This window comes from Lactuca virosa, chromosome 7, assembly GCF_052849685.1.
Source record: "Lactuca virosa cultivar CGN04683 chromosome 7, Lactuca_virosa_CGN04683_v6, whole genome shotgun sequence".
Taxonomy (NCBI): Eukaryota; Viridiplantae; Streptophyta; class Magnoliopsida; order Asterales; family Asteraceae; genus Lactuca; species Lactuca virosa.
Genome location: NC_136432.1, coordinates 74,360,976 through 74,387,501, shown reverse-complemented (window position 1 = coordinate 74,387,501; position 26,526 = coordinate 74,360,976). Strand labels below are relative to the sequence as shown.

The 26,526-nt window shown below is 35.5% G+C and overlaps 1 protein-coding gene across 1 annotated transcript in view; it reads right to left on the bottom strand.

Annotated features, from left to right (window-relative positions):
- The window catches only part of LOC145126778 (protein FAR1-RELATED SEQUENCE 5-like), a 55,503-nt gene extending 29,405 nt beyond the window's left edge, over window positions 1–26,098 (bottom strand). The window contains exon 1 of the mRNA XM_079062078.1: window positions 25,621–26,098. Within this exon, the coding sequence (XP_078918204.1) occupies window positions 25,621–26,098 (478 nt within the window). The remainder of the gene's footprint in view (window positions 1–25,620) is intronic.
- Window positions 26,099–26,526: the final 428 nt, after the last annotated feature.

The following is a 26,526-nucleotide window of genomic DNA, read 5'->3' as shown; positions in this document are numbered from 1 at the left end:
CTCTACCTGATGTAGAGTCAAACTTATTGACTTTAACATCCTTAGGTAAATTTGGCAGCTTTGCAATCAACGCCCCTTCCTTTGGCAAAATAAACATATGGACCCTTTGGTAATGGGACTATCTCAGACTTAGCCTTTCTCTTTACCATTTGGTCAACCGGGTTGACTATGGCCAATCCCTTTCCATTGGGAAGAGAATGCTTTTTCTGGATTTCCAGTGTCACCATTGTCACTGTTCATAAAGTTTTTGGGAAGTTGATCTTCTAATCAAATTTGCTTTACTATCGTTCCAAATCATTGCTGATTCAGCAGCACCAAGCAAATAGATATGATCATTAAGGTTCATGTCATAGTCTATTTCATAGTAGTCCCAAAGGAACTCACTATGTGGCTTAGAAAGTGATTGAACATCCAACTTTCTCAAGACTTTGACACCCAACTCTCCCGGCTTGTCAATATGTGACTTCATCTCTAAGATGTGATCACACATAGACCTTGCTTGCCATTAGGGCTTGAGTGACCTTGAACTTGTGGGTTAGGGAGAATAATTGGAGGAGGTGGAAGAAGAGAAGTATGACTTCCATGAGCCAAACTCGGGAAGTCATATTCATTAGGAAAGCTTGGTTTGGGAAGATCATTGTTGTCTAAACCAGACATCAACAATGGGAGAAATTCACGTAAAGTTGATTTAAGTCCTTAATATAACACCCAATATGATATATTAAGGCTAGGACCCAACAAACTATTTTATAACTTGGAAGAGGGATGCCGTAATCCAAGTTATAAAATATTTGAAGGTAGGTGAATGACGATTCACCAATTTCCACCAAGATAAACGAAATGTATTATTAGGTTTTAATTGGTTTTGAAACTCCTAGATTCTTTTGAGATTCATTGAACTTTTCAATGGCATGTTTCAATCTCGAGTGTGCCCTTCAGGTTTTGTGACTGAGATGCCGAGGATCACAAAACAAGGTGTGAAGTAACCATGCAAATATACTTGGTACCCTTAATATTTACCCCTCAATCGATGTGCCGGTTAACCACACACGCTCCAACAATACTATGATAAACATTAAGTTACCCTTTGCCTACCTTGTTAAGTCCAGGTTAGTGTGCCAGTTAACCACACACGCTCCACTAACAGCTTAAACAAAGTGCAAAGTGTAATTTCATGGATTAGCACCTTATTCACATTTTCCTAAGTAACTAAGATTGGGAATTTATAAGTGTTTAGTTACTTAGTATTTATCATTATACTTATAATGAAGGGAGAATTATAGTCCTTGTCCTACCTGTTCGGCTAACGACCCTCCACCAGTCAAGGAAGCGGTGGGTGAGAGTGGACACCCATTAAACTGCCATTTTATAGGCAGTAACCTTATACCCCCCTTATAGATCGGCTTCGTGAATGAGGCCTACTAATGGTAAGACGACTTGCTCTTATACATATAATATATTAAACTTTTAATATTATAATAGTATAAGGGTGTATTTTAGACATTTAAAATACTTGGTGGTTTAATCTATTAATTAAACTGTACTCTTAATTTAATTAAATTTAAACCATGTCATTATGGAATTATTAATTCTCTTTTAATTAAACACTTTAATTATCTATTAATAAAGTCCATAAGAGTTAATTGAATTATTCAATAAAACATCATAATTCCAATTATTAAACTCAAAATTAAAACCATTTAATTAATTGTTTAAGTTATGAACCCAAGAGTCTTAGAATTCAATTCTTTTTTTTTCCATAAAAAACTTTTTTCCAATTCCAAAACTTGAGGGCAAGTTTTGTAACTCTTGAAAACCTTTGGATTCCATAACTTATGGAATTAATGGTGTTTTATGATGAAACTTTCCATGTTCCATAACTTAAGAACAAGTTATGGAATTCTTTAAAACATTAACACCAAGTTTTGTAACTCCATAAAAACTTTGAATCAAAATTTTTTTTATTAAAAAAAACTTTCATATCCATAACTTATGGAAGTTTCAAAACTCTTAAAATCACAACTTTTAAAAAAAACTTTTGAGCTCCAAAATTTTATGACAAAATATGTAACTCCTTAAAACATTTAGATCAAACTTTTAAAACTAATAAAATAATCATATCATTGTATCTTTTACTAAATTTGACCTAATTCAACTCATATAACAAATGATTTAAATTTTACAAATAATTCGTTTTTCACAAAACAAGTAATTATCTTAAAATTTGACAAACGTCATGTTTTTTTTTTCCTTTTTTTTCAACTTGAAAAAAAACATTTGCATCAATATAACAGAAAACAACCCATGGCTCTGATACCACTGTTGGGTTTTGAGCATTCTAACACTCCTATGGTGTACATGCAACCCTATAAACCTTGGATCTATGTTTTCTCTATTATACATGCAAATATTAACTATTCCAAGGTTTCATCCTAACTAGCATATTATGAAGCACCTATACTACAAAGTTCTAGTTAGATGACATACCTTTTGATGTAGCTTGATGTCTTCAAGCTTTAAGAGCTTAGCCCCAATAGTGTGGAAGCCTCAAATGGAATCACAAATCACCAAAACACCTTGGAAGAACTTGAGAGAATATGTATGCACACTAAAATCGGCCCACTCTTATTTTCACACACTTGTGTCAATTTTGTGAGCCAAGGACCCCTTTATATATTATGGAGGATTAGGGTTACATCCATGTAAACCCTAATACCCATGACCTTTCATTTACATAGGATCCATGGATTAAAAGCTCCATGGACCATCCATGAAAGCTTAGCCCAACCTAAATGAACTTGGCCCATTCCATATATATAAGAGTCCATATTTAATTAGTTCTTTTTGATCACTTAATTAGTTCTAAACTAATTCTTGATCAATACTAATTAAATAATATGATTCCATATTAATATATTAGAACTTATAATATATTAATATAAATCATAAATATACTATTCTCAAAAGACTATCCATATAAATTGTGCCGGTGAAGTGCAACCCAAATGGACCATGTCGGGTCGGGTCAAGTACATACCAAATATAGTTATGGACTTAGACATTAATCCAACACCTTCGACCTAAAGTCGAACCCCTTGGGTTTCTTCCCCGAAACCCCAGTAACCTGCCCAGCCTCCGCTTTCCTCTTTCTGATGTTCTCTCTATCAATGTACCTCTCCCTCTCTCTCGTAATCATGTCATCCAATGTCGGGCATGCCGAGTAGCTGACATGCTTCCGAATGTCAACTCTCAACATGTCGTGGTAGCGGGTCTTCCACATCTCCTCACCCCCCGCGTACTGAGGCACCAGTAATGTCCTCTCCCTGAACTTGGCGGTAATCTCCGCCACCGACTCAGTCGTCTGCCTCATATCCATAAACTCCCTGGCCAGCTCCTGAAGCTCCACAGTCGGCGCAAACTCAGCCTAAACCTGGTCACAAAGCCCGACCAGTTCATAGCCTCAATGACTGGGGCTCCCGACGAATCACTGACTGCCTCCCACCAATCTTGAGCTCGGTTCCTCAAACGTCCTATAGCATACCGAACCTTCAACCCCTCAGGGCAGAAGCTCGTCAACTGAGCAGACTCCATGTCTGCAATCTACCTCCTGGCCATGATGGGGTCCTTCACCCTGTGGAAGTATGGCGCACCACATCCCCTGAAATCCTTGACGGGGAGTGTGCGTGTCCCTAACTGGTTGACTCAACTCGCTGAGTTGGTCTATCAACTCGTCGAGTTCCATAATCCATAAAACCCTGAAATCCCGATCCTACTTGTCGAGTCCTTTCATGAACTCGTCGAGTTCATCCTTAAAACATAATCGGGACCATTTACCCACAACTCGCCGAGTCCCTCCTTGTACTCGCCGAGTTCCTCAATCTTCATAACCCAAACCATGGCCAAGTCGCTGAGTCATCTTCTAGACTCAACGGGTTTACTCAGTAACAGAAAAGGTTGGGGGGACCGCGACTCAACTCGCCGATTCGTATGAACGACTCGTCACATCCCCCCCAAAGTCGAAATCTATCCAATTGATTTTAATCAGGCATAATGCATCCAAAACGTAGATATGGGCTCCTAGGGTCAATATAACACGTAAAGTTACAAACTTTACATTCATGCATGGGTTATTTAGCTCAAAAATCCCTAAAAAGTGTTTCATATGATGCATGGGACTCCCATAGCCATAAAGTTGGCACCTTTATGTCACGGAGTCCCTCAAAGACCCTGGATATGAAGTTATTATCCCAAAACATGCTTGCATCCATGAATGGTTCCATAATATGCTCCAAATGGCCCTAAACTACCCCATGAAGAGATCTAGTAAACGAATAGTCAAGGTATAGACTTTATACCTCAAATAAACTGGAAATGGAGCACAAAATCTGAATCTACTTGTTTCCTCTTGAACGCCCAAGCTTCCTCTTCCTTCTCAAGCTTCAAAATCACCAAGAACACACAACAATGGCTCAAGAATACTCACAATGGGTTTAGGTTTCGTAACTAAGGTCTGGAGGTGATGGAGGTTATAGTTGAGGCCAGATAAAGTGTTTAAATAGGGTGCAAACCCTAAAAATTAGGGTTTCACTTTGTTAGACCTACTCGTGGAGTCGAGGCTTCTTGACTCGTCGAGTAGACATCAAGTCCCGCGTCCAAGAAGATATCACATTCCTACTCGACGAGTTTGGGGCCTCTAACTCGTTGAGTCCCTTTTCAAAAACGAATAATTCTTTGTAAAATACATACCAGGAACCGGGCGTTACAATACAGATTGCGATCAATCTCATTAGTCGTTCAACTTTTGGTTAGGTGCCTTAGATGTCTAACTCTCAACACATAAGAGGAACACATTCCATCTTGATTACATAAGCCTCTTGCATAGTTCACACCATACCTGGAAATGGCTTTTATAATTGCCTGATTAAGGAACAACATTTGACCATATCAAAGCATAGTACTCCCTACACTTAAGTCCCACTATGTATCTCAGGTGTTAAGGATAGAAAGATAGTACCTTTTAATCAAGTATCATTCATGATAGCGATCCATGAAATGATATTGATGCGGGTCAGTTCAATACTAGTTCTCTGACAAGTAACTATGAATCTTGGTTACAACCACTTTCCAACTTTCATCTAGTGAGAGTCAACCAATCCAATTCATATTAGTCTTACTTTATAAATGCTCCCACAATTATAACCTACTACGAACTTTTAGAATAATAACATTATTAATGGATTAAACATGTTAATATAGAACACAAATATTAATGTGATGACTATATCCCAATATATCATAACATTGTCTAATAGTTGTTGTTATAATGTTCCAATATCTAAATACTAAATCCAAATCCAAATCCCATTTCTAGAATAATAAAGTCTTATAGCTGAAGTGTGACCATTCATACTTCTCTCAAAAGAATGACTTTATCAATAGATCTGACAAAATTTAATTTGTGTGAATTATGTGAATTATCAATAGATCTCCACACTTAAGTTTACTATAAGTATAGTTATATATCTTAGAGAATATGATTGGTGTTCTTTCGTGACATAGAGTCTCTTAGCTTGATTAAGTATACTCTCGAAGTCACAAATATTTCTATGTGATCCTTGAATGGTAGAAATCAACATAGTTTTTCAATGATCCCATTCATCCAATCATATTTGAATTCAACTTCTAAAGTAGTGTATTCTTATTTTGTAGTAGATTGTGTCATTATGTTTTGCTTGGACCTCATTTCAACAAGACTTACCCTTCATTCCATAATGAAGTCAAAATCCAATTATAATTCATAATTATTTATATCTATTTAGAAATTAACATTTTGTGTAGCTCTTTCCATAAAGATTCTTTCTAAACTGATTGTCTCATATACATTCTCTTAGTTCTTCTAAAGTACTCTTAGAATGCTCTCTTAGTCATCCAGTGACTTAACCATGTATTCAATTAGTATCCTATGACATGCTTACAACATGATCAAATACCATGTCCTATGTATAATATGGCGTAAATGATGAATTCATTTGCCAAGCAAATAGAATATAAATCATTTCATCTAGTTTAAACCAATGAGCTATGTACTTTTGAGGCTAGATCAAAATGGTGCCATATGACAATGCCAAGAATTCTCCAAAAGAATCTTGTATCTTGATCCCTTTCAAGATATTGCCAACATATTATAAGGATATGAAACTTTTAACATTCATTTTATCTATCCCTTATAGATTTTACATTCCAAGAATGTATCTTCTCCTTCCTAAGTCTTTCATTTTCGAAATACTTTCCGAGTCAAGGTGAAACCGACCTTGCTTAGTCAGAATGTGATTTCAAATGATTAAGTATGTCTTATTGATACAAGATTAGGAATTTCACTATGCTCACACTAGTTCTTAGTAAACACACATGTTCTACCCATTTTGATATAAAAACACACCTTGTGGTTTTATATGAAATGATGATTGCAATATTGAGATGTTTGCTTTATGTCCACAAGTGGATCTCAAGATCTACACATTTTGTAAGGATAACATGGATTAAGAAAATCTCCAGGTTAATCTATATAGATATCTTCTAGTAGATGTCTATTAAGAAAAGCGGTCTTTCTTGAAATCTATTTACTATATCTCGTATTAATAATATGAATTTATAGCAAATAATATCCTTGTTGATCTAATCACATCTACATGTGAAAAAGGTTTGATCACAGTCATTTTCATGAGTATGATGAGGACCATAGTCAATGACATGAGTATGAGAAAATCCTTCATAACTAAGTGAATCTTTATTCATCTATCTCGATAAATAAGACTTGCATTGATCATAAGACTTGTGGTAAGTTGATTTTCAAATCATGTCTAACTGGATATTTGACCATACTTTTCTCATTCATGTGATCAAGCAGATTCTTCCATAAATACATTTCATCCAAACTTTTTGGATGTATTTGAACCAATCATTGAACTCTTATTACTATACTAGTTTCATAAATTTCAAGACTAAGTTTTTTCCTTTCAAACAAGAAGAAATTTTATATATCAAAACATTTTTCACATAAAACAAGTCATAACAATCTCATGAAACATTATACGAGTAATTTCAATCACTAGACCATAGATATAAAACAAGAGAATGTAAATTGATTCCTAATCCTATGTATAGTACTTCTATTTAGTCACTACACATTGTTGTAAATTTAAATACTAAATCATGAGTCCAGTACTCATGGGAAAGAAGTAATACTTTTATGGTATTATCCAACCATGCTATACACTTTGGTTTATAGCTTTTCAACCTATTAAGACATTTTGGGAACCTATGTTTTCTTTGTTGGGTTTTACTCAAAAACCGGTTTCCAAAAACACTAAAAATGGACAATGGAAGTCTAACATTATGAATAAACTTAATTCTCTTTTTAACCCACCAGGGATCATTTTGAAAAGCATGGAAGGATTAACACAACCATAGAAAAAAAAAGAGCTACAACCTTTGAATACTTTGATCCTCTTGGGAGGTTGGAAGTTGATGAAGAATGTAGACTAGAACTCCACCTTAGCTAGAGACACCAATCGTTCTTCAACATGATAAGATGCTAGTTTTGATTATTGTAACAAAAAAACACTCTTAATATTTAAGTCAAAACCCAAGTAATGAATTAAAGAGAGTTTGCAAGTATCATCTTCTTATTGCAATATCTTAACACTTTAAGAGAGATAAGATGAATGAAGAAGCTACCTACCATTTTTGGGTCTCTAAAAGGACAAAAAAATTCAAGCATTCTTCCTTTTTTTATATAGAAACATAAACTCATAAAGGCTTTCAAGACCCATACTTATTTATGACATGAATGTGTGACTTAATTAAGACGTATGGGAGTACTCTACATCAAAGAATAACAAGCAACCATCACATCCCCTCCTTTGAGGGATGTCCACGGTTTTACAAGCAAGAGAGAGGGTATAAGTGTTTAACACTCTTCCATTTATTTTATAAAAGTCTATCCTAGATATTTTATAAAAAGTAAAGACCTTTTAGTTTATATAACACATATGACTTTTATAAATCAAATCTAATGATTTTATTTGATACTTTTTATTGAAATATATTATTTTCATAAAATAATTATTTTCGAATTAATTACAAGAAATATACATAAATATAAATATTTATCGAGGATCAAATTCTTATAAATAATATATTTACATCAAGTTATTGCTAGTATTATCTAGCAATATCATCATATAATCTTTCTTGGGCATAAAGATCTTTCAATCTCCTAGTTGCACAAGAAACATCATAGATTGATAAAGACAGTGGTGAACATCTAGCAACATTTCACTGCCCCTAGTAATATATGACTTTGTTCCATGCTATCAACATCCAATTCCCAATAGCTTAAATCTATAATTGATGTATAAGGTGACCATATTAGTTATCTCTTTGTTGTAGATATCCTCTTGAACGTGAGACTTGGATCGCAATCAATATCATTTTGTGTTCAACTTTGGGTAATGCAAATTAGATGTCTAGCTCTCAACACATAAGAGGAAGAAATCCCATCTGGAGTACATAAGCCTCTTGAATAGTTTAGACTATACCTGATAATGGCTTTTATAACTACTCGATTAAGGATCAACGTTTGACCACATCAAAGCATACAATTCCCTACACTTAAGTCCCACTTTGTATCTTAGGTATTAAGGATACACAGATATTACATTTTAATCAAGAATTACTCATGATAGTGATCCATGAGATGATCTAGATGCGGGTCCATCCAATACTAGTTCTCTGACATGTACCTATGAATATTGGTTTCAACCCATTGCCTACTTTCATATAATGAGAGTCAACCAATCCAATTCATATTAGTCTTACTTCATAATTGCTCCCACATTTATAACTGACTATGAACCATTAGAATAATAAGATTATTCATGTATTAAACATGTTAATATAGAACACAAAAAGTATTATTATGAAGATCACATCCTAAAATATCAAAACATTATATAATAATGGTTGTCACAAATATCCAATATCCAAATACTAAATCCAAATCAAATCCCATTTTTAGAATAACAAGGTCTTATAGATGAAGTGTGACCATTCATAATTAAGCTTAAAGGAAAGACTTTATTAATGGGCCTTGACTAAATTTAATTTGTGTGAATTTTGTGAATACTATCTTCTCCATATTTAACTGTATTCTAAGTATAGTTAAATATCCTCGAGACTATTATTTGTGTTCTGATGTGATTTAGAGTCTCTTCGCTTGATTAAATATACTCTTAAAGTCACAAAAGATTTATATGTTATCCTTGAATGGTAGAACTCAACATAGTTTTTCTATGAACTCATTCATTTAATGATATTTGATTTTATCTTCTAAAGTAGCAGCTTATTCTTATTTTGTAGTAGATTGTGCTATCATGTTTTTCTTGGACCTTATCCCAACAAAACCTACTCTTCATTCCATAATAAAATCATAATCTAATTATAATTCACAATTATATCTAACTCTTTTAAAGTTGGCATCTTGTGTAGCTCTTTACACGAAGATATGCTTCTAAACTGATTTTCTCATATATATTATCTTAGTTCTTCTTAAGTACTCTTAGAATGTCCTCATAGTCATCTAGTGACTTACCCGTGTATTCAATTGATATCTTATGATATGTTCATAGCATAATCATATACCTAGTCTTGTACACAATTACCATAAATGATGGATTCATTTTCCAAGAAATTAGAAAGTAAATCATTTTATCTAGCAAAAACTAATGTGTTAGGTCCTCTTGAGTGTAGCTTAAAATAATGTCATGTGGCCATGAGAAGAATCCTCCAAAGGAATCTTGTATGTTGATCTCTTTAAAGATATCGACAATATATGAAAAAGATTTTAAAACTTTAACATTCATCTTTATCTATCTCTGTAGATTTTACATTCTGAGAATGTATCTTGTCTTTCCTAAGTCTTTCATCTTAGAAACACTTTACAAGTCAAGGCGAAAGAGCCTTGCATAGTCATAATGTAGTTTCTCATGATTAAGTATGTCTCATTCATACAAGATTAGGAATATCACTATTGCTCCCACTATTTCTTAGTACACACATGTTTTCTTCATTTTGATATAAAAGCATACCTTGTGTTTTAATATTAAAATGTCGATTCCGAACTTTGAGATGTTTTCTTTTATATATATATATATATATATATATATATATATATATATATATATATATATATATATATATATATATATATATATATATATATATATATATCCACAAATGGATCTTAAGGCCTACACATTTTATCAGGATAACCTGGATTAATAAAACCTCCATGCTAAGTTATATACACATTTTCAAGTAGGTGTCTAATAAGAAAAGTGGCTTTTCTTGAAATCTATTTTCCATATATCATAATCAGAATATGTAGTTATGGTAAATAATGACTTTGTTGATCTAATCATAGCTACTTGAGAAAAGGATTGATCATAGTCATTGACATGAATGTGATTAAAGCCTTTAACAATAAGTCTTTCTAAATGTGTATAGATCTTCATGTTTGTATTATTTATAAAACAACTACTTAGTCCTTATAGCCTTGCTATATGGAAGAAGATTAATTAAGTCCATACTTGATTATTAGACATGGATTACATCTTAATGTTCATGATCTAAGTCATTTATCATATTTAATATCTGATATAGCATTTTGGTAGTTGATGGATTTTCTAGAAACCATCAATAAGAACTCATCAATTTGATATTCCAAATTTCTCATGTTATGGATGATTTCAACCATATATGCGAATAGTTTGTGTTTATGAATAGTTATTATTCATTTTTAACAATTCCTTGTTGAAACTAGTGCCAACTGTCGCTACATCAGCTTATGGTTCTTGAGCTACTTCAAGCTCCATGTGCCTCCACTTGTTTTGTCATTAGTAGCTTGCTTTTTGACAATTCAACTTTCAAAATAATAAGAGAAATTATTCTTGGTGGGTTTGTGTAAATATTCTAAGCAACTTTTAGAGTATTATACAAATATGTATTTAGTAGATTTTGGGTTAATAAGTTTTAGTTTAACATAGGTTTCAAATGCTCAAAACATTAAGTAAGATAAGGATCGAGCCTTTGCATACTAAATCTTATAAAATGTTCTATCTACTCATTAGTTGGTGTTTGTATTCGAATTACAAGTGATAGAGATTAAATCATAATCCCAAAAGTGAAGGAAGATAATTTCCACCGTTTAGAAAGTAAATCATATCAAGTGAGGCTTAATTCATCCATTACTGTCACTAAGGCTTTATGCAGTTCTATTGGTTTGTATCTCAACTTTATACTTCAAAACTTCAACAAAGGTTTCACAATTATCTTTTAACATGTAAAAAATAATTACAATGACTTTAGTTGTTAAATAAAGTTGATTAAGTTTCATGTACAAAATCTAGACATTCATTAGAAAGGAATGTCATACATCAGAGTGTATAGTCCTTAATAATTATGTTGTGTACAATATAGTGAGAACATCATTAGCAATATTTAATATATAAATAAGATTCACATATGCCAAATAAACTACATTATTTGCTTTTAAAACTCCATTTCTTGAAGTTGGAATATGTTTAAATTTGAGTCAAATCAAGTTTGAGTAAAAAATGTTTGCATATAGAACTTGTTTATTTAGAAAACTTTGATATTTACTATATAATTATCTTAAGAGATCTAGTTCTCAAACACAATTTAATAATTAAAGAATATTAAGGTAACCATTATGAAAAACGTTTAAGTAAATAATCAGTCATTTAATAAATTAATCGAGACATCTATTTAGACAAGTTAAATTAAAACATACATTGTTCCAATAGAAATATTGTTTTATAATACAATTAATTTATGTTCTAATCATAAATAATAAACTAAACTCCGAGAGTGAAGTTCCAACTTGCTTGTGCTCACTCTTCTTGAATATTTTCGAGCCATTTAACAATATCATATTAACATTAAGTACCAAGTAATTGAGTGGTATATGAAATTTATAAGTTTTATCTAGTAGATACCTAAAGTACTAGTCTCTCCAGATTTTCTTTTCAGATAAGAGGGACAGTTCCCCTTCTAGTGTTCTGTTTCTCCACAGAAGAAACAAGATCCATATCTATGGACCCTTATGGATTTTTGGGTCTAAAGGTGTCCTTTCCATGAAATAATGGGTCTCTTAGATCACACAAGATGATTATTTTTAGCCTTTCATTATTCCATTGTTTGAACTGGCTTAAAACAAATATCATTGTATTGTCGGAATATCTACTTATCATGTAGGAACAACATATATACATCTACGTTATCCAAGACTTCATGGCAATCCGGAATAATTGTTCCCGGTATGATGTTAGAAACATCTACATCAACACAATGATGCATCCACTAGGTTTCATGTTCAGGTCTTCTGCTCAAAGCAAGTGGTTTAGGAATAGGGCGTTTCACAATGTTATTATTTCAGCAAGTGAAAGATGATGCATGGTAAAGAGATTGGATTTTGTTTTTATCTACAAAATTCATTTAGTTTTTTCCATATTTAAATCTTCAATAGCTAATAACCTTAAGTTTCTAAAAACATTAAATTATCAAAATCTAGGATCCAAGTTGCAAAAAAAATAAATGGTTAGGTGACCTTTATATCATTCATTTGAATTTAACTAGGTAGATATCGAGTACCAATTATATTCTACTATATAGTTCCTAGAGCTATGTGATCGCTAATAGCAAAGTTTGATAGACATGTTTGATCTCGTATCAGCCTCAGCTCTCTATTTTTTATGTGACCTTTATCACAACAGATTTTCGATCAAATCATCCAGTTTGACGAACTTGTGTAATCGACTTATAACTTGTTTACAGAAATTGAGAATACACCACGGTCATCAAAAGATAATACATAGTGGTTAGGTGCCCTTTATCCCACTAGTGTAGGCCCTTTAGGATCATATATTGTCTATCAATATCATCTTATAATGTTTCTTGGGCATAAAGAACTTTCATTGTTAGTACTGTTCCTTACGGTGGATTAATATTGACTTAATAAAATGTGTTTCAGTGTTATCCTTCCTTTTCTCCCTGGCATTGGGGTTGGACTTATGTATTATAACTTTAATCGACCTTTACCCTTGGGCAATTGACTTTCTTCTTCTTGACCCTTCTCAAGTTGCTAATATCCAAATTAGAGTGAACTGATTGTATGTACTTGTTATATAATTAATCAAATACACATAGTCAACTCCCAACCTAATTGAATTTCATTTCACTTCAATCAATCAATTAACGATGTACACTTGACATTTACTTCTTCATACAACTTAAAATGCAATAGTTGGAGAAACCACAAGAGACACCTTATCTAGTTCATATTTATTCTTTTCATACATGAGAGCTATTCTTAAGTCACGAATTTAGTTAAGATCAAATGGCCCTAATTTGCTATCCTTTCAAAGGTTTTTATAGCAGTGAAAATTTGTAGTGGAAGTTTGTAAACATCAATCAATAAAAGTTACACTTTTAAATAGTTTGAAATATTCCTTAAAAAATTAATTACCCAATTCAAAATTATCTTGTTGAGGCTAAGACATATATTTCGCTCCATGATGTGAATAGGATTGCAATAATAACATCGAGAAGTTATTTGTGTAAGCAAATTGTTTAAAGTTTCAGTCTTAATGAAACTCCTAGATCTATCGAGATTTATTGATTTATGTAAATGGCATGTTTATCTCTTCCACACTCATCCAAATTCATGATATGGTTGTCGTTGATCATGAACTTAGATGGTAAATCAACCATGCAAAAACCCCCACGATCCCTGACCCAAGTTATGCTTGTGTTATTGCAAGCATCACATCACCTCAACTATAATCCAATTGACGCATTGGCTTCAGGCACATCCCCAAGTCAACGAATTGTAAAGAAGCATGTGTTTTTCACGACAACTACGATCCTTTTAACCTTTAAAATTCATTTTATAAAATTCATTTTTATAATTGCTAAATTTTCTTTATTTTAGTTCAAATATTTTAACTTTCCCTTTTGAAATAATTTATTTTAAGATTATGTTATAACTTCTATTAAAGCTTCTTTTTATTTTTAACTTTTAATAATATTAAGTTTCATGTTCTAATTCACAATTAAAGCAAACATACATAAAAAAACAAGAGAATAACGATACCACCGGCCTCGATCTTATGTGTCACCCATATGATCAATCAAATCTAAGACAAGTGAAATTAAGGACATATTAAAATCTCTCAATTCATCACCTACCAACTCTTGATGCTAGCTTAAACTCCACGAGACTCTAAAACTCCAAGATCCCCAGCTTGTGTCTTCGTTCTTCATTACATAAAGTTTTCCTATTCTAATACAATTTTCGTAACTAAACTATTACGTGACAATGTGAGAGGGAAATTTTCTTATTACATAATAGAAATAAATGACATGAAGGTCATAAAGATCAAAATGATGGGTTTTATACATAAGAACAATCCTATGTGCTTATACAAACTCTAATGCTTGGATCTAGGTTTCTCTATTGTACATGCAATGAATCCAAGACTTACAAACCCTAATCTAGCATACATAATTTCGAAATTAACATATAACATCAGATCTAGATGTTTACCTCTTCAATGGAAGCTTGAATCTTCTTTCTTGTAGCTTAGAGTCACAATTGTAACTCCTCTAATGGCTTACAAACACCACAAGCAAGAAGGAAATTATGAGAGAGGAGGGAGGATGCTTAATTTCGGCCTAGGGTTTCTCTTGGAAAGCAAGTCGCCGAAAATTGAAGGCTAGGGGTCTTATTTATACTGTAGGCTGCTAGGGTTTCAGTCTAAACCCTAATGGACAACTTATTCACCAAGCAGCCCAAGGAACCTTCTGGAACAAGGCCTTGGACGAAAATATGATGATCCTTCATCATAATTTCGTTCCCCCTTAGTCCATTAGGTTTCTCAGCCCAAAACTCAACTATCACACATTTGACAGTTTATGCCCCTTTATTTAATTAATCTCTTTTAGTCACCAAATTAATTCCTAATTAATTTATGACTAATACTAATTAAATAAATATGATTTCTCCTTTAATATATTACTCTTATAATATATTAATAAACCATAATATCCTCTCTCTTTCTTTAAATTACCTTGTCAAGTTGCTTTGGTGAAGGCAACCCAAAAGGACCACGCGCAACCGGGTCAAGTACATACCAAATATAGTTACGGGGTTAGACACTAATCCAACAGTCTCCCACTTGGATAAGTCTAGTAACTATATCTCACATATGACTTCAGGATCCGGTTAGCAATCGTAGCTCTTATACGCTTCTGTCAACTCTGATCAAAAATCCTGTCCTTCAGATAAGGGATCGTATAATCCTCTGTTCTAGATATCATGCTGACAATACTTGTTGTCTAGCATTTTGTTTCTCGATCTCTGATTTATTCAACATAGAATTTAGTTGAACACATCAACTTCATCCTGACCAGGCCCGGCACATAAGTCAAACTAAATCATCGAGTGGCCAAGATATCGCTTTTATTCTCATAGAATAAAATGTACAGAAAAACTTCGACTTATATGCTTTTATCATTTACTAGCTAAGTCACACACAATAATGTGTTTTATAACATCAAGTTACTGATGCGTTTTCGCATTATCAATGTATAATCAACTAGCAAACAACAACCATATCTCTAGGTTTAAAGATTATATGATATTATCATCTTGCGATCACTTGTTATAACTTTCATGAAGTGATACTAGCAAGTGCGGGTTTATTCCAATGCTCAAAACATATTTCATAAGCACTCATAAACTTTGTAGCAAACTTTTGCTATGTCGAAAACCTTTTAGACAATCCACAAACAAATTCATGACAATCTTCTTTCATATCTACTTCCAACATATGAGCGATTGTGGACCGTTCGAACAATCTTATTATTCAGGAAGTCAAAACATGCAAAATCGAAACAATAGATAAATAATCAACACAAGATAGTAACTTTCTTATAAATAACACACCTTTATTTAATCATCAAATGTTGAATACAAAATTATCCATTACAAGTTTCCTACCTATCTAATCCAAACTAATATCGTCCTTTAGCCCAACGCTCTTAGCGTGCTTCAAATGCTTGACCCTACTCAGTCCCTTCGTAAGGGGATCTGTTGGGTTATCTTCCGACGATACCCTCTTCACAACGAGGAGTCCCTCTTCTACCCGATGTCTAATAAAATGGTATTTCCTGTCGATATGTCGAGATCTGCCATGATCCCTTGGTTCCTTGGTCATGGCAACCGCTCCTTCATTATCACAGAAAATTTCCATGGGCTCCTTTATGGATGGCACAACTCCAAGGTCTCCAATGAAGTTCTTCAACCATATAGCCTCCTTTGACGCCTCGCTTGCCGCAATGTACTCTGATTCGCAAGTTGAATCAGCTACGGTCTCTTGCTTGGAACTTTTCCAAGTCACTGCTCCTCCGTTCAGGGTAAAGACCCAGCCCGACTGCGATCGGTAATTATCCCGACCGTCTGAAAACTAGCGTCACTGTACCCTCGCACCCTTAAGTCATCACTCCCACCGAGGACTAGAAACCATTCCTTGGTCCTTGGTAGGTACTTAAGAATATTCTTGACAGCAATCCAATGTGCTCTACCAGGGTTCCCTTGATATCTGCTGACCATGCTCAAAGCGAAGGCCACATCAGGGCGAGTACAGGTCATAACGTACATAATCGAGCCAACTGCGGAACCGAAAGGTACTCGGCTCATATCAGCTATCTCTGCCTCTGTACTCGGGCTCCGAGTCTTACTCAGTTTGGTATTGCATTGAATTGGCAACTCCCCTTTCTTGGAATTTTCCATACTAAAACGCTTTAGTACCTTTTCCAAGTATGTATCTTGACTGAGTCCTATCAGTCTCTTACTTCTGTTTCTCACTATCCTTATTCCCAGAATATATGCAGCTTCTCCGAGGTCCTTCATAGCGAAACACTTCCCAAGCCAGGACTTGACCTCCTGCAAGGTTGGGATATCGTTTCCTATGAGTAGTATGTCATCGACATACAATACGAGGAAGCTCACTATACTCCCACTGGCCTTGACATACACACATGACTCATCTTCACTTCACAGAAAACCAAACTCTTTGACCTTCTCGTCAAAACAAAGATTCCATCTGCGAGATGCTTTCTTTTAATCCATAAATGGATTTCTCAAGCTTGCACACTCTATTGGGATGCTTCGCATCGACAAAACCCTATGGCTGATTTCTCAAGCTTGCCAACTTCCCATTAAGGAAAGCAGTTTTAACGTCCATCTGCCATATTTCATAGTCATGAAACACAACTATTGCTAGCATTACCCTAGTAGACTTTATCTTAGCAACTGGCGAGAAGGTCTCATCATAGTCAACTCCAGGAGTTTGAGTAAAGCCCTTCGCGACCAATCACGCTTTATAAGTGTGCACTTTCCCATCCATGTCTGTCTTCTTCTTGAAGATTCATTTGCACCCGACTGTCTTATGACCTGGTGCATTATCAACCAAATTCCAAACTTGGTTGTCATACATGGACTGAATCTCGCTGTCCATTGCCTCTTTCCATTTAGCAGATTCCGGGCCTACCATGGCTTCCTTGTAGCTATTAGGTTCATCCAGATTTATTAGGGTATTATCACTAATAAACGTATCCCCGCCAGTAGTAATATGGAAACCATAAAACTGGGGTGGAACAATAACTCTACTCGAACGTCTAAGAGGTAAGGACTGGTCAATTGGTTCAACAGGAGTTTCCTCCTCAAGTTGAACGCCAGTGTCAGAGGTTCCTTCATCTCCTGACTCTTGAAGCTCTTCAAGGTCAATCTGACTCCCACTGTCTCCTTGACTTATGAGTTCTCTTTCTCTGAAAACCCCTCTCCTAGCAACAAAGACAACATTTTCACTTGGTCTATAGAAGATATAGCCAAAAGACTTCTGTGGATAGCCAATGAAATAACACTTCTCACTATGAGGTTCTAGGTTGTCGTGAGTCTCTCTTCTTACGAAAGCTTCACAACCCCAAACCTTGATATGTGCTAACGAGGGAGCTTTCCCTGTCCACATCTCGTGAGGTGTTTTGGCAACCTTCTTGGTGGGAACTAAGTTAAGGATATGGGAGGCAGTCTCTAAGGCATACCCCCAGAATGAGATTTATAACGAAGCACAAATCATCATAGAATGAACCATGTCCAACAAGGTTCGATTACGTCTCTCAGCCACACCATTCAATTGTGGCGTTCTAGGAGGCGTCAATTGCGAAACTATTCCGCATTCTTTTAGATAGTCGTGAAACTCAAGACTTAGGTACTCTCCCCCTCGATCAGATCAAAGCATCTTGATTTTCCTTCCCAACTGATTCTCTACTTCATTCTTAAACTCTTTGAACTTTTCAAAGGTTTCTGACTTTTGCTTGATTAAGTAGATATATCCATATCTGCTATAATCATCTGTAAAAGTCACGTAGAAGCGACAAGCATCCCTTGTGGTGGATCTAAAGGGTCCACATACATCAGTATGTATGACATCCAATACACCCTCACCCCTTTCACATGTGCCAGTAAAGGGTGACTTGGTCATCTTCCCAAGTAAACAAGATTCACACACGTCATCGTCCCTAAGGTCGAATGACTCGAAGACTCCATCCTTTTGGAGTTGGGCTATGTGTTTCTTGTTAACATGGCCAAGGCGACAATGCCACAAGCATGCTTTGTCCAAACTATTGGACGAATCAATATTCAAGAAATCATTTCCTAAATTATCTACAATCAACACAGATTCATAAATCCCGTTACAAGGTAATGCATTGAAATAAAAACACCATTCAAATAAACATTAATAGAACCATTGCCATTATCAAATGAATATCTGAAACCTTGTCTATATAATCCATGAAAAGAAATGATGTTCCTTGCCATATCTGGCGAATAGCAACAATTATTTAAATCTAGTCCTAACCCATTACTCAACACTAAAGAATAAACTCCGATCTTGGTTACTGGTGACGAACTCTTGTTTCCCATGACCAAGTTTATTCTCCCATGCTCCACTTCCCTACTTTTTCTTAGCCCCTGCAAATCAGAACAAATGTGGAAACCACATCCAGTATCAAGGACCCATGAAGTAGCAAGTGATGAGTTATTAGATTTAATTGAGTACATACCTGCAAAGGTGGGCTTTATCTTCCCATCCTTAATATCTTGCAGATATTTAGGGCAGCTTCATTTCCAGTGGCCCTTCTGGTGGCAGTAGAAGCACTCTGCTTGCTTGGGGTCAGAAGAGGGCTTAACAGAACCTGCTTTGGTCCTACTAGAAGAGGAACCATCTTGGGTCTTACCCTTTTGGTGGCTCTTAGAAGGAGCCTTCCTCTTTTTACCCTTTCCTTGGCCAATTGCCAACATAGGAGCAGCTACAGTAGAGGATGATGCAATAGATTTGTCCTTGAGGTTGCTCTCAGCAATCCTCAGGAGCCCTTGAAGTTTACTCAGGGTGACCTCTTCCTTGTTCATATGGTAGGTCATTCTGAACTGGTTGTAGCAAGAAGGCAAGGAGTGGAGGATGATATCGATAGCCAAATCCTCATCAAACTTAACATTATGTTTGAGAAGACGATCAACATACCTTTGCATCCTTTGCAAATGGGCGGTTAGAGATTCTCCACTCCCCATCCTAGCGGTGATCATGTTGGTAATGATCTCATAGCGCTCTTGCCTCGCACTTTGGTGGTACCTGTCCAACAAATCTTGGTGCATCTCATATAGATAAATGTCCTCATAGGACTTTTGGAGTTCGAGGTTCATGGTGGCCAGCATGATGCAATGAACTTTCGTAGCATCACGCTCGTGGGTCTCAAAGGCAGCCATTTCTTCAGGAGTAGCAACTTTTGGGTTGATCTTTTCCAGTTTCTCATCGAGGACATATTCTTTATCCTCGTAGCGAGTTATCATGTGAATGTATCTCATCCACTCGTTGAAATTCGACCCATCAAATGTCACCTTTTGACATAAGTTCATCAGCGAGAATGACTCATAAGCGTTGTTGTTTGCGTTTGCGTTAGACATCTGAAATAGAAAGGAACAAAGTTTGATTAGAAATGAATACCCAATAAAACACCCAAATGAGAAATTAGGGCTAGGATCCAACAACATTATTTACAACTTAGAAAAGGGATGCCGTAATCTAAAAGTAAATAATTTGAAGGTAAGTGAATGACGATTCTCTAATTTTCACCATGAAAAACGAAAAGAGATTAAGTTTTAAATGTATTTGAAAATTCCTAGATTTCTTTTGAGATTCATTGAACATTTCAATGGCATGTTTAAATCTCGATATGCATTTCAAATTTGCGACTGGGATGCCGAGGATCGCAAACAAGTTGTGAATAACCATGCGAATCAACATGGTGCACTCAATGTCTCTATCACCTAATCAATGTGCTGGTTATCCACGCACGCTCCATTGATCTATGATAAACATCGAGCCACCCTTCGCCACCAATGTCAATCCCAAATTAGTGTGCCGGTTAGCCACGCACGCTCCACTAACGTTTGACAAGGGTACAAAGTGTAATTCCATGGAATAGCATCAATTTTCACATTTTACCCTAAAGTAACTAAGATTGGGAATTTGAAAAACATTGTAGTTACTTTGCAATATTCATTATACTTATAATGAGGAATTAAGTGCCCTATCCTATCCGTTCGGCTAACGACCCTCCACCAGTCAAGCAAGCGGTGAGTATGAGTGTACACCCATTAAGCGCCATTTTATAGGCAGCAACCTTATACCCACCTTATAGACTGGCTTCGTGAATGAGGCCTACTAGCGATAAGACTAGCTTATTCTTATACATATATATTTATTAATCTTGTAATAATATAATAGTATAGTGTTGAATTTTAAACTTGTAAAATTCTAAGGGTTTGAAATTTAAATCATTCAAAATTAAACTTTTAATCACAAAAATTAAATTTCAAAACTTGAGGACAAGTTTTGAACTTTTCAAAACACAAGGGATCAAATAACAAATAATATAAATCAAACAATTAATTTAGTGATTATCTATATTTGACCTAATTCAATTTCTTGTAAGATAAGTTATCCAATTAATTCAAATAATCAATTTTAATCATATAAGGAATTTATTATCTAATTTGGTAAATATCTTTTGTTTTTGGCAAGGATAGTCTCACAAAATCATTAAAATTTGAATTTTACCAGTAAAAACAGATTAGGTAACTATTCCATAGCAAAAACAGCAAGAAATCCTGATATTGCCTCTGTCTGACGATCCGACTCGCCGAGTCACTCATGGACTCGCCGAGTTGGGCTGACTCGCCGAGTCCATGAAGTGACTCGCCGAGTCCAGTCGAACAGAAGCCAGAAAAATGATTTTTAGCATGTTAAACACACAAAGCATCCATACAACAGAAACCAATCAAGGCTCTGATACCACTGATGGGTTTTATACATAAGAACAATCTTATGTGCTCATACAAACCCTAATGCTTGGATCTAGGTTTCTCTATTGTACATGCAATGAATCCAAGACTTACAAACCCTAATCTAGCATACATAATCTCGAAATTAACATATAACATCAGATCTAGATGTTTACCTCTTCAATGGAAGCTTGAATCTTCTTTCTTGGAGCTTAGAGTCACAATTATAACTCCTCTAATGGCTTACAAACACCACAAGCAAGAAGGCAACTATGAGAGAGGAGGGAGGATGCTTAATTTCGGCCTAGGGTTTCTCTTGGAAAGCAAGTCGCCGAAAATTGAAGGCTAGGGGTCTTATTTATACTGTAGGCTGCTAGGGTTTCAGTCTAAACCCTAATGGACAACTTATTCACCAAGCAGCCCAAGGAACCTTCTGGAACAAGGCCTTGGACGAAAATATGATGATCCTTCATCATAATTTCTTTCCCCCTTAGTCCATTAGGTTTCCCAGCCCAAAACTCAACTATCACACATTTGACAGTTTATTCCCCTTTATTTAATTAATCTCTTTTAGTCACCAAATTAATTCCTAATTAATTTATGACTAATACTAATTAAATAAATATGATTTCTCCTGTAATATATTATTCTTATAATATATTAATAAACCATAATATCCTCTCTCTTTCTTTAAATTACCTTGTCAAGTTGCTTTGGTGAAGGCAACCCAAAAGGACCATGCACAACCGGGTCAAGTACATACCAAATATAGTTACGCGCTTAGACACTAATCCAACACAAAACACAACCATTTAAAAAACACATAGGTCAATCCATGGCTCGGTGTATCGGATACATAAAATTCAAAACAAACAATTATTTCGAACTTATATTTCAACATTTATATTAAATAAATAACCATAAAGTTGAAAGCAAGTTGAAATAAAATTGTTTTCATGATCTCACATGCAAGAGATCATCTAAATAACAATGTCTAAGTATGACTTTTAATAATTAGAATTAAATAATTTAAACTAACAAACAACGTGATAATCATTTTTTGTAAAAACATCAAATTTTCATGAAACTTTATTAATTTGATTTAGATGCATGTCGAATACTGGGTGGAAACAGTTTCTACTAAAACCTAATGTCGATTTTCAGTTGTAAAAAGGTTTATTAAAAAAATTAAAACCATAGTGGCTTGATCCAATAAATTCGCTTTCATGTAAACAGGTTAACACAAAAAAATTGGAAAACAGAGTGTTAAAGATCTGAACAAGTGTCTCTAATACCATAGTTGGGTTATGGGGATACAAACCAATCCATAGAGCCACATTAGAAGCAATAAAAATAAACACCATAACTCAAAAAAGGATCAAAAGTTCAAACAATCTTAAGAAACTAAACAATATAAAAAGAGATAAAGAACTTATACCGTGGTAGTCCTTTGTAACCTGCATGCGTTTGAAAGAGAGAGAATGTTGCAAGTCCAAACCAGCATGCCTCTTTCATAGATGCGCCTAACACAGAGATCCTTGCAAAGCATGGCAATTCTCTACTCTTTCTTTCATACCTTGTAGATGAGTAAACTCGCTTGGGTAGACAAACTGTGTAAACCTGATCGGGTTTACGGACCTTGTAAACCAAATCAACTTAACGAACCTTTTAAACCTAAGTGGGTTGCTATGAGTAGAGAGGGGAAGAGAGGGGGAAGACAGCTATGGGATTCCCTTAGGGGTCCAAGGCCAAATTTTCCACTCCTATATATAGGAGTGACATTAGGGTTTCATTAAAACAATTGTTTGTTCACTAAGCAACTATCTTTCACTTTAAAACCTTAAGGATTTACAAGTTTCTATTCATTTACTAATGACTAATAAATTTAAAAACTAAATCCTCATTATTTCTCTTTTATCAAATATTGCTTAAAATTTTCTTCTGTGTAACCCTAATGGACCTTAACATAAATAGTATATTACCAATTGTTGTGAATATGTGTATTATTTCGAACAATAAGCTCCCAATTCCCAAACCTTTATAAGCTTTCACAACAACAAAAATCTCTATTTAACCTTACATTTTTGTATCACACATATCTCCACCTCGAAAGTAACCACATCCCAAACACTCCAACATGTTGATAATCATGTTTTGAGTTTTAAAATGGACACAAAAAAAATTTCAAGGTTACCAAGAACTAATTTCAATAAGGTAGTTTTACCTACCACTGAAAGTATCTGTTGGGTCAAAAATATGGTTTATACTTTGATTTTCTAAGCATTTATTGTTTTTATTATTTGGGCCGAAAATAGTATAGGATTAATTGTAGCTTGGACCGAAAACCCATGTGTTTTCGGTCTAGCATTGGATTATTTGTATTTTGGGCTTGGCCTTAGGTCCATATATATATAGGGTGAGGAGTGCATGTAAGGGAAGAGCCAAGGAGCTTAAGTGTGTGTATTCTAAGGTGTGAGAGAAACTAGAGAGAGAAGAGAGTGTGTGTGAACTATGTGTATAGAGCATCAATCATTTCATTGAATACATCATAGATTCATCTTCTTCTTCTTCTCCTTCTATTCTATTAGATCTGAAATCATACGTTTGATTGGGATTCCGCACCATCAAACGGATCTGATTGATACACAAGCAGATTTGGGGACTTTCAAGTAAGGTCCTTGATGGAAGGATCTTCACCAATGATCAATCAAGCAAATGAAAACAAAGAAGAAATCGAGTAGAAGATGAAATGAAATTGAGCTTGCATACGATTAACACATGAAACCGTCTGATACAACTCAATGGACCGAAAACTAGCAGTGAACAACTGTGGATCAACAACATACTACTGACAACCTGACAGCCTATATATACCCATGAGGACCGAAAACAGGTTTCGGTCAGCATACCGAAAGCCTGTTTTCGGTCACTTCCAACCGAGAACACTGACCTAGACCGAAAACATCAACTACACACAAAAGACTCCAAAATACAATGACAAATGCCCTAACTCATCTATATACTGTTGCCTAGCCCAAACCAAATATATTGGCCCTTCAATCTCCCCCTTGGTTTGGTGCTAGCATGAATTCAGTCTTTGTCAACCACCAGCACGTCTGACTTTCCCATGGCTCCATTCCACATCTCCTTTTGAATAATATCAGCAACCATCGAAGTGTACTCCTTAGCAGCAGACTCAAAAAGGTCTTCAGCCACCTTGATCTGATGATGAGAAAGCTCATGTATATCCCACTTTCTAAACTGTAGCAGATCCCTCTTGTCAAACAAACAAATACATCCATGTTCAAGTTTGATGACAACGGAAGCTGTAATTTCATCAAACACCCAGTATTGCATGGATTTTAGAGATCCATCTGGATGGTTCTGAAGGATAGGAATCTGCTTTACTTGATTAGTAGCAGGCCACATCACAGACCGAAGAGGCTGATTGGTTTGGGGATCAATGACACTTGGGTATATCTTGATGATAGACTCTGCAGTCTTCATTGAGGGAAAGCCCTTTGCCACTTGATTTTCCAAAAATAACTTGAACTGTGTCGCCTTGGGTTCATTTGATGGATTTGCAAAAGGGGCTTTAGACAACTCAGTGAGATCAACCCTGGTCCAAGAGTTGAAATCGTGAGCATCTGTATACAATTCGGTATTGCCACTCTTCCTTCTTACGATCCACATTTTCAGAGAGTCATGGAATCCCCATGAGATGATCCCTAACCTATCACCATAAACGTCTCTGAAGCGATTTTCTCCAAGATCTATAAAGGTGATGTTTGGTTGATCCCCGGGAGTATTCTGATCCGAGCTCTTCTTGAACAAAAATTGACCCTTTTCAGTAGACTTGGCTAGTTTAGCACGTTTTAACGCCACGACATTTAGAGCCTGCGCTGGTTCTTTGTCAAAACGATTGACAATCGTGGTTGTTCTTGTAGGAGGAGGAACCATGGGAGCGTCTTGATTGGGAAGATAGACCCTTGGCTCATCGACAGATGATTTGAATTTTTCACCAAATTCTTCTTCTAACTTCTTCTTCAAGTCATAATAGCTGGCGGTCAACAAACCAAAATGCGTATGAAGATCGGTGATCTGCTTTGTCTTCAGAGCTTTAGCTTCAAGAAGATCAGCAACTTGAATATTTAGCTTGACGTTCTCAGTTTGAAGGTCTGCAACCTTAATATCAAGCTCGATATTTTTCTGGTTCAGCACACCAATCTCCTTTCTCAGCTCAAGCACTGAGTCATCATCATCTCCAGATATACCTTCCTCAAAGGATATTCCTTTTCCGCGTGAGGAGTGAGTTGGACTTGATTGCTGGGCCAGATGAATGACTAGTCTCTCAGAGACAGCATCATGATAAGGCCTTGGAGGAGACGATCTCAGGCCAGCAGACGAACCACCAGCTTCATGGATAGAGCTGGGATTCTCTTGAATGGGTACAGATGAGGTAGGGGCAACTGTTGTAGATGGAGGAGTCTCTGTGTTTTGAGTTTGATCAGGAAAAATTATTCTCACCCTTGGATCAATTCTGCGTCTTTTCATTGGGGGCTGGGAGGTCAAGACTGTCTGGGTATCACTTGTAATTGGCTCGGATGTAGGAACCACATTATCAAGGGGAGGAATCCCTGATGATGTGTCCATATGAGTTGATGAATCAGCCGCTTGAACAGTAACCGGAGGCTCAACTTCTCGATCATCAGCTTTCTCCCTTATCTCCGGTGTTGGATTGGCACCATCATCGATATCTTTGAGGAAGTCATCGAGGTCTTCATTTGGCAAAGGGTGCTCAAGTCTAGTAAAATGCATCGAAACATCATCTCTGTCATAACCAGATAGATCAAGATTCTCATACTCATCCTCTCCTTCTCCTTCGGTCTCAGTAAATTCTTATGTAGTTCCCTCACTGAAGTTACTCTGAACCGCCACGTTTGTGAGATCATGCTCTTCAGCAACAATGGTGAACGGAGCAA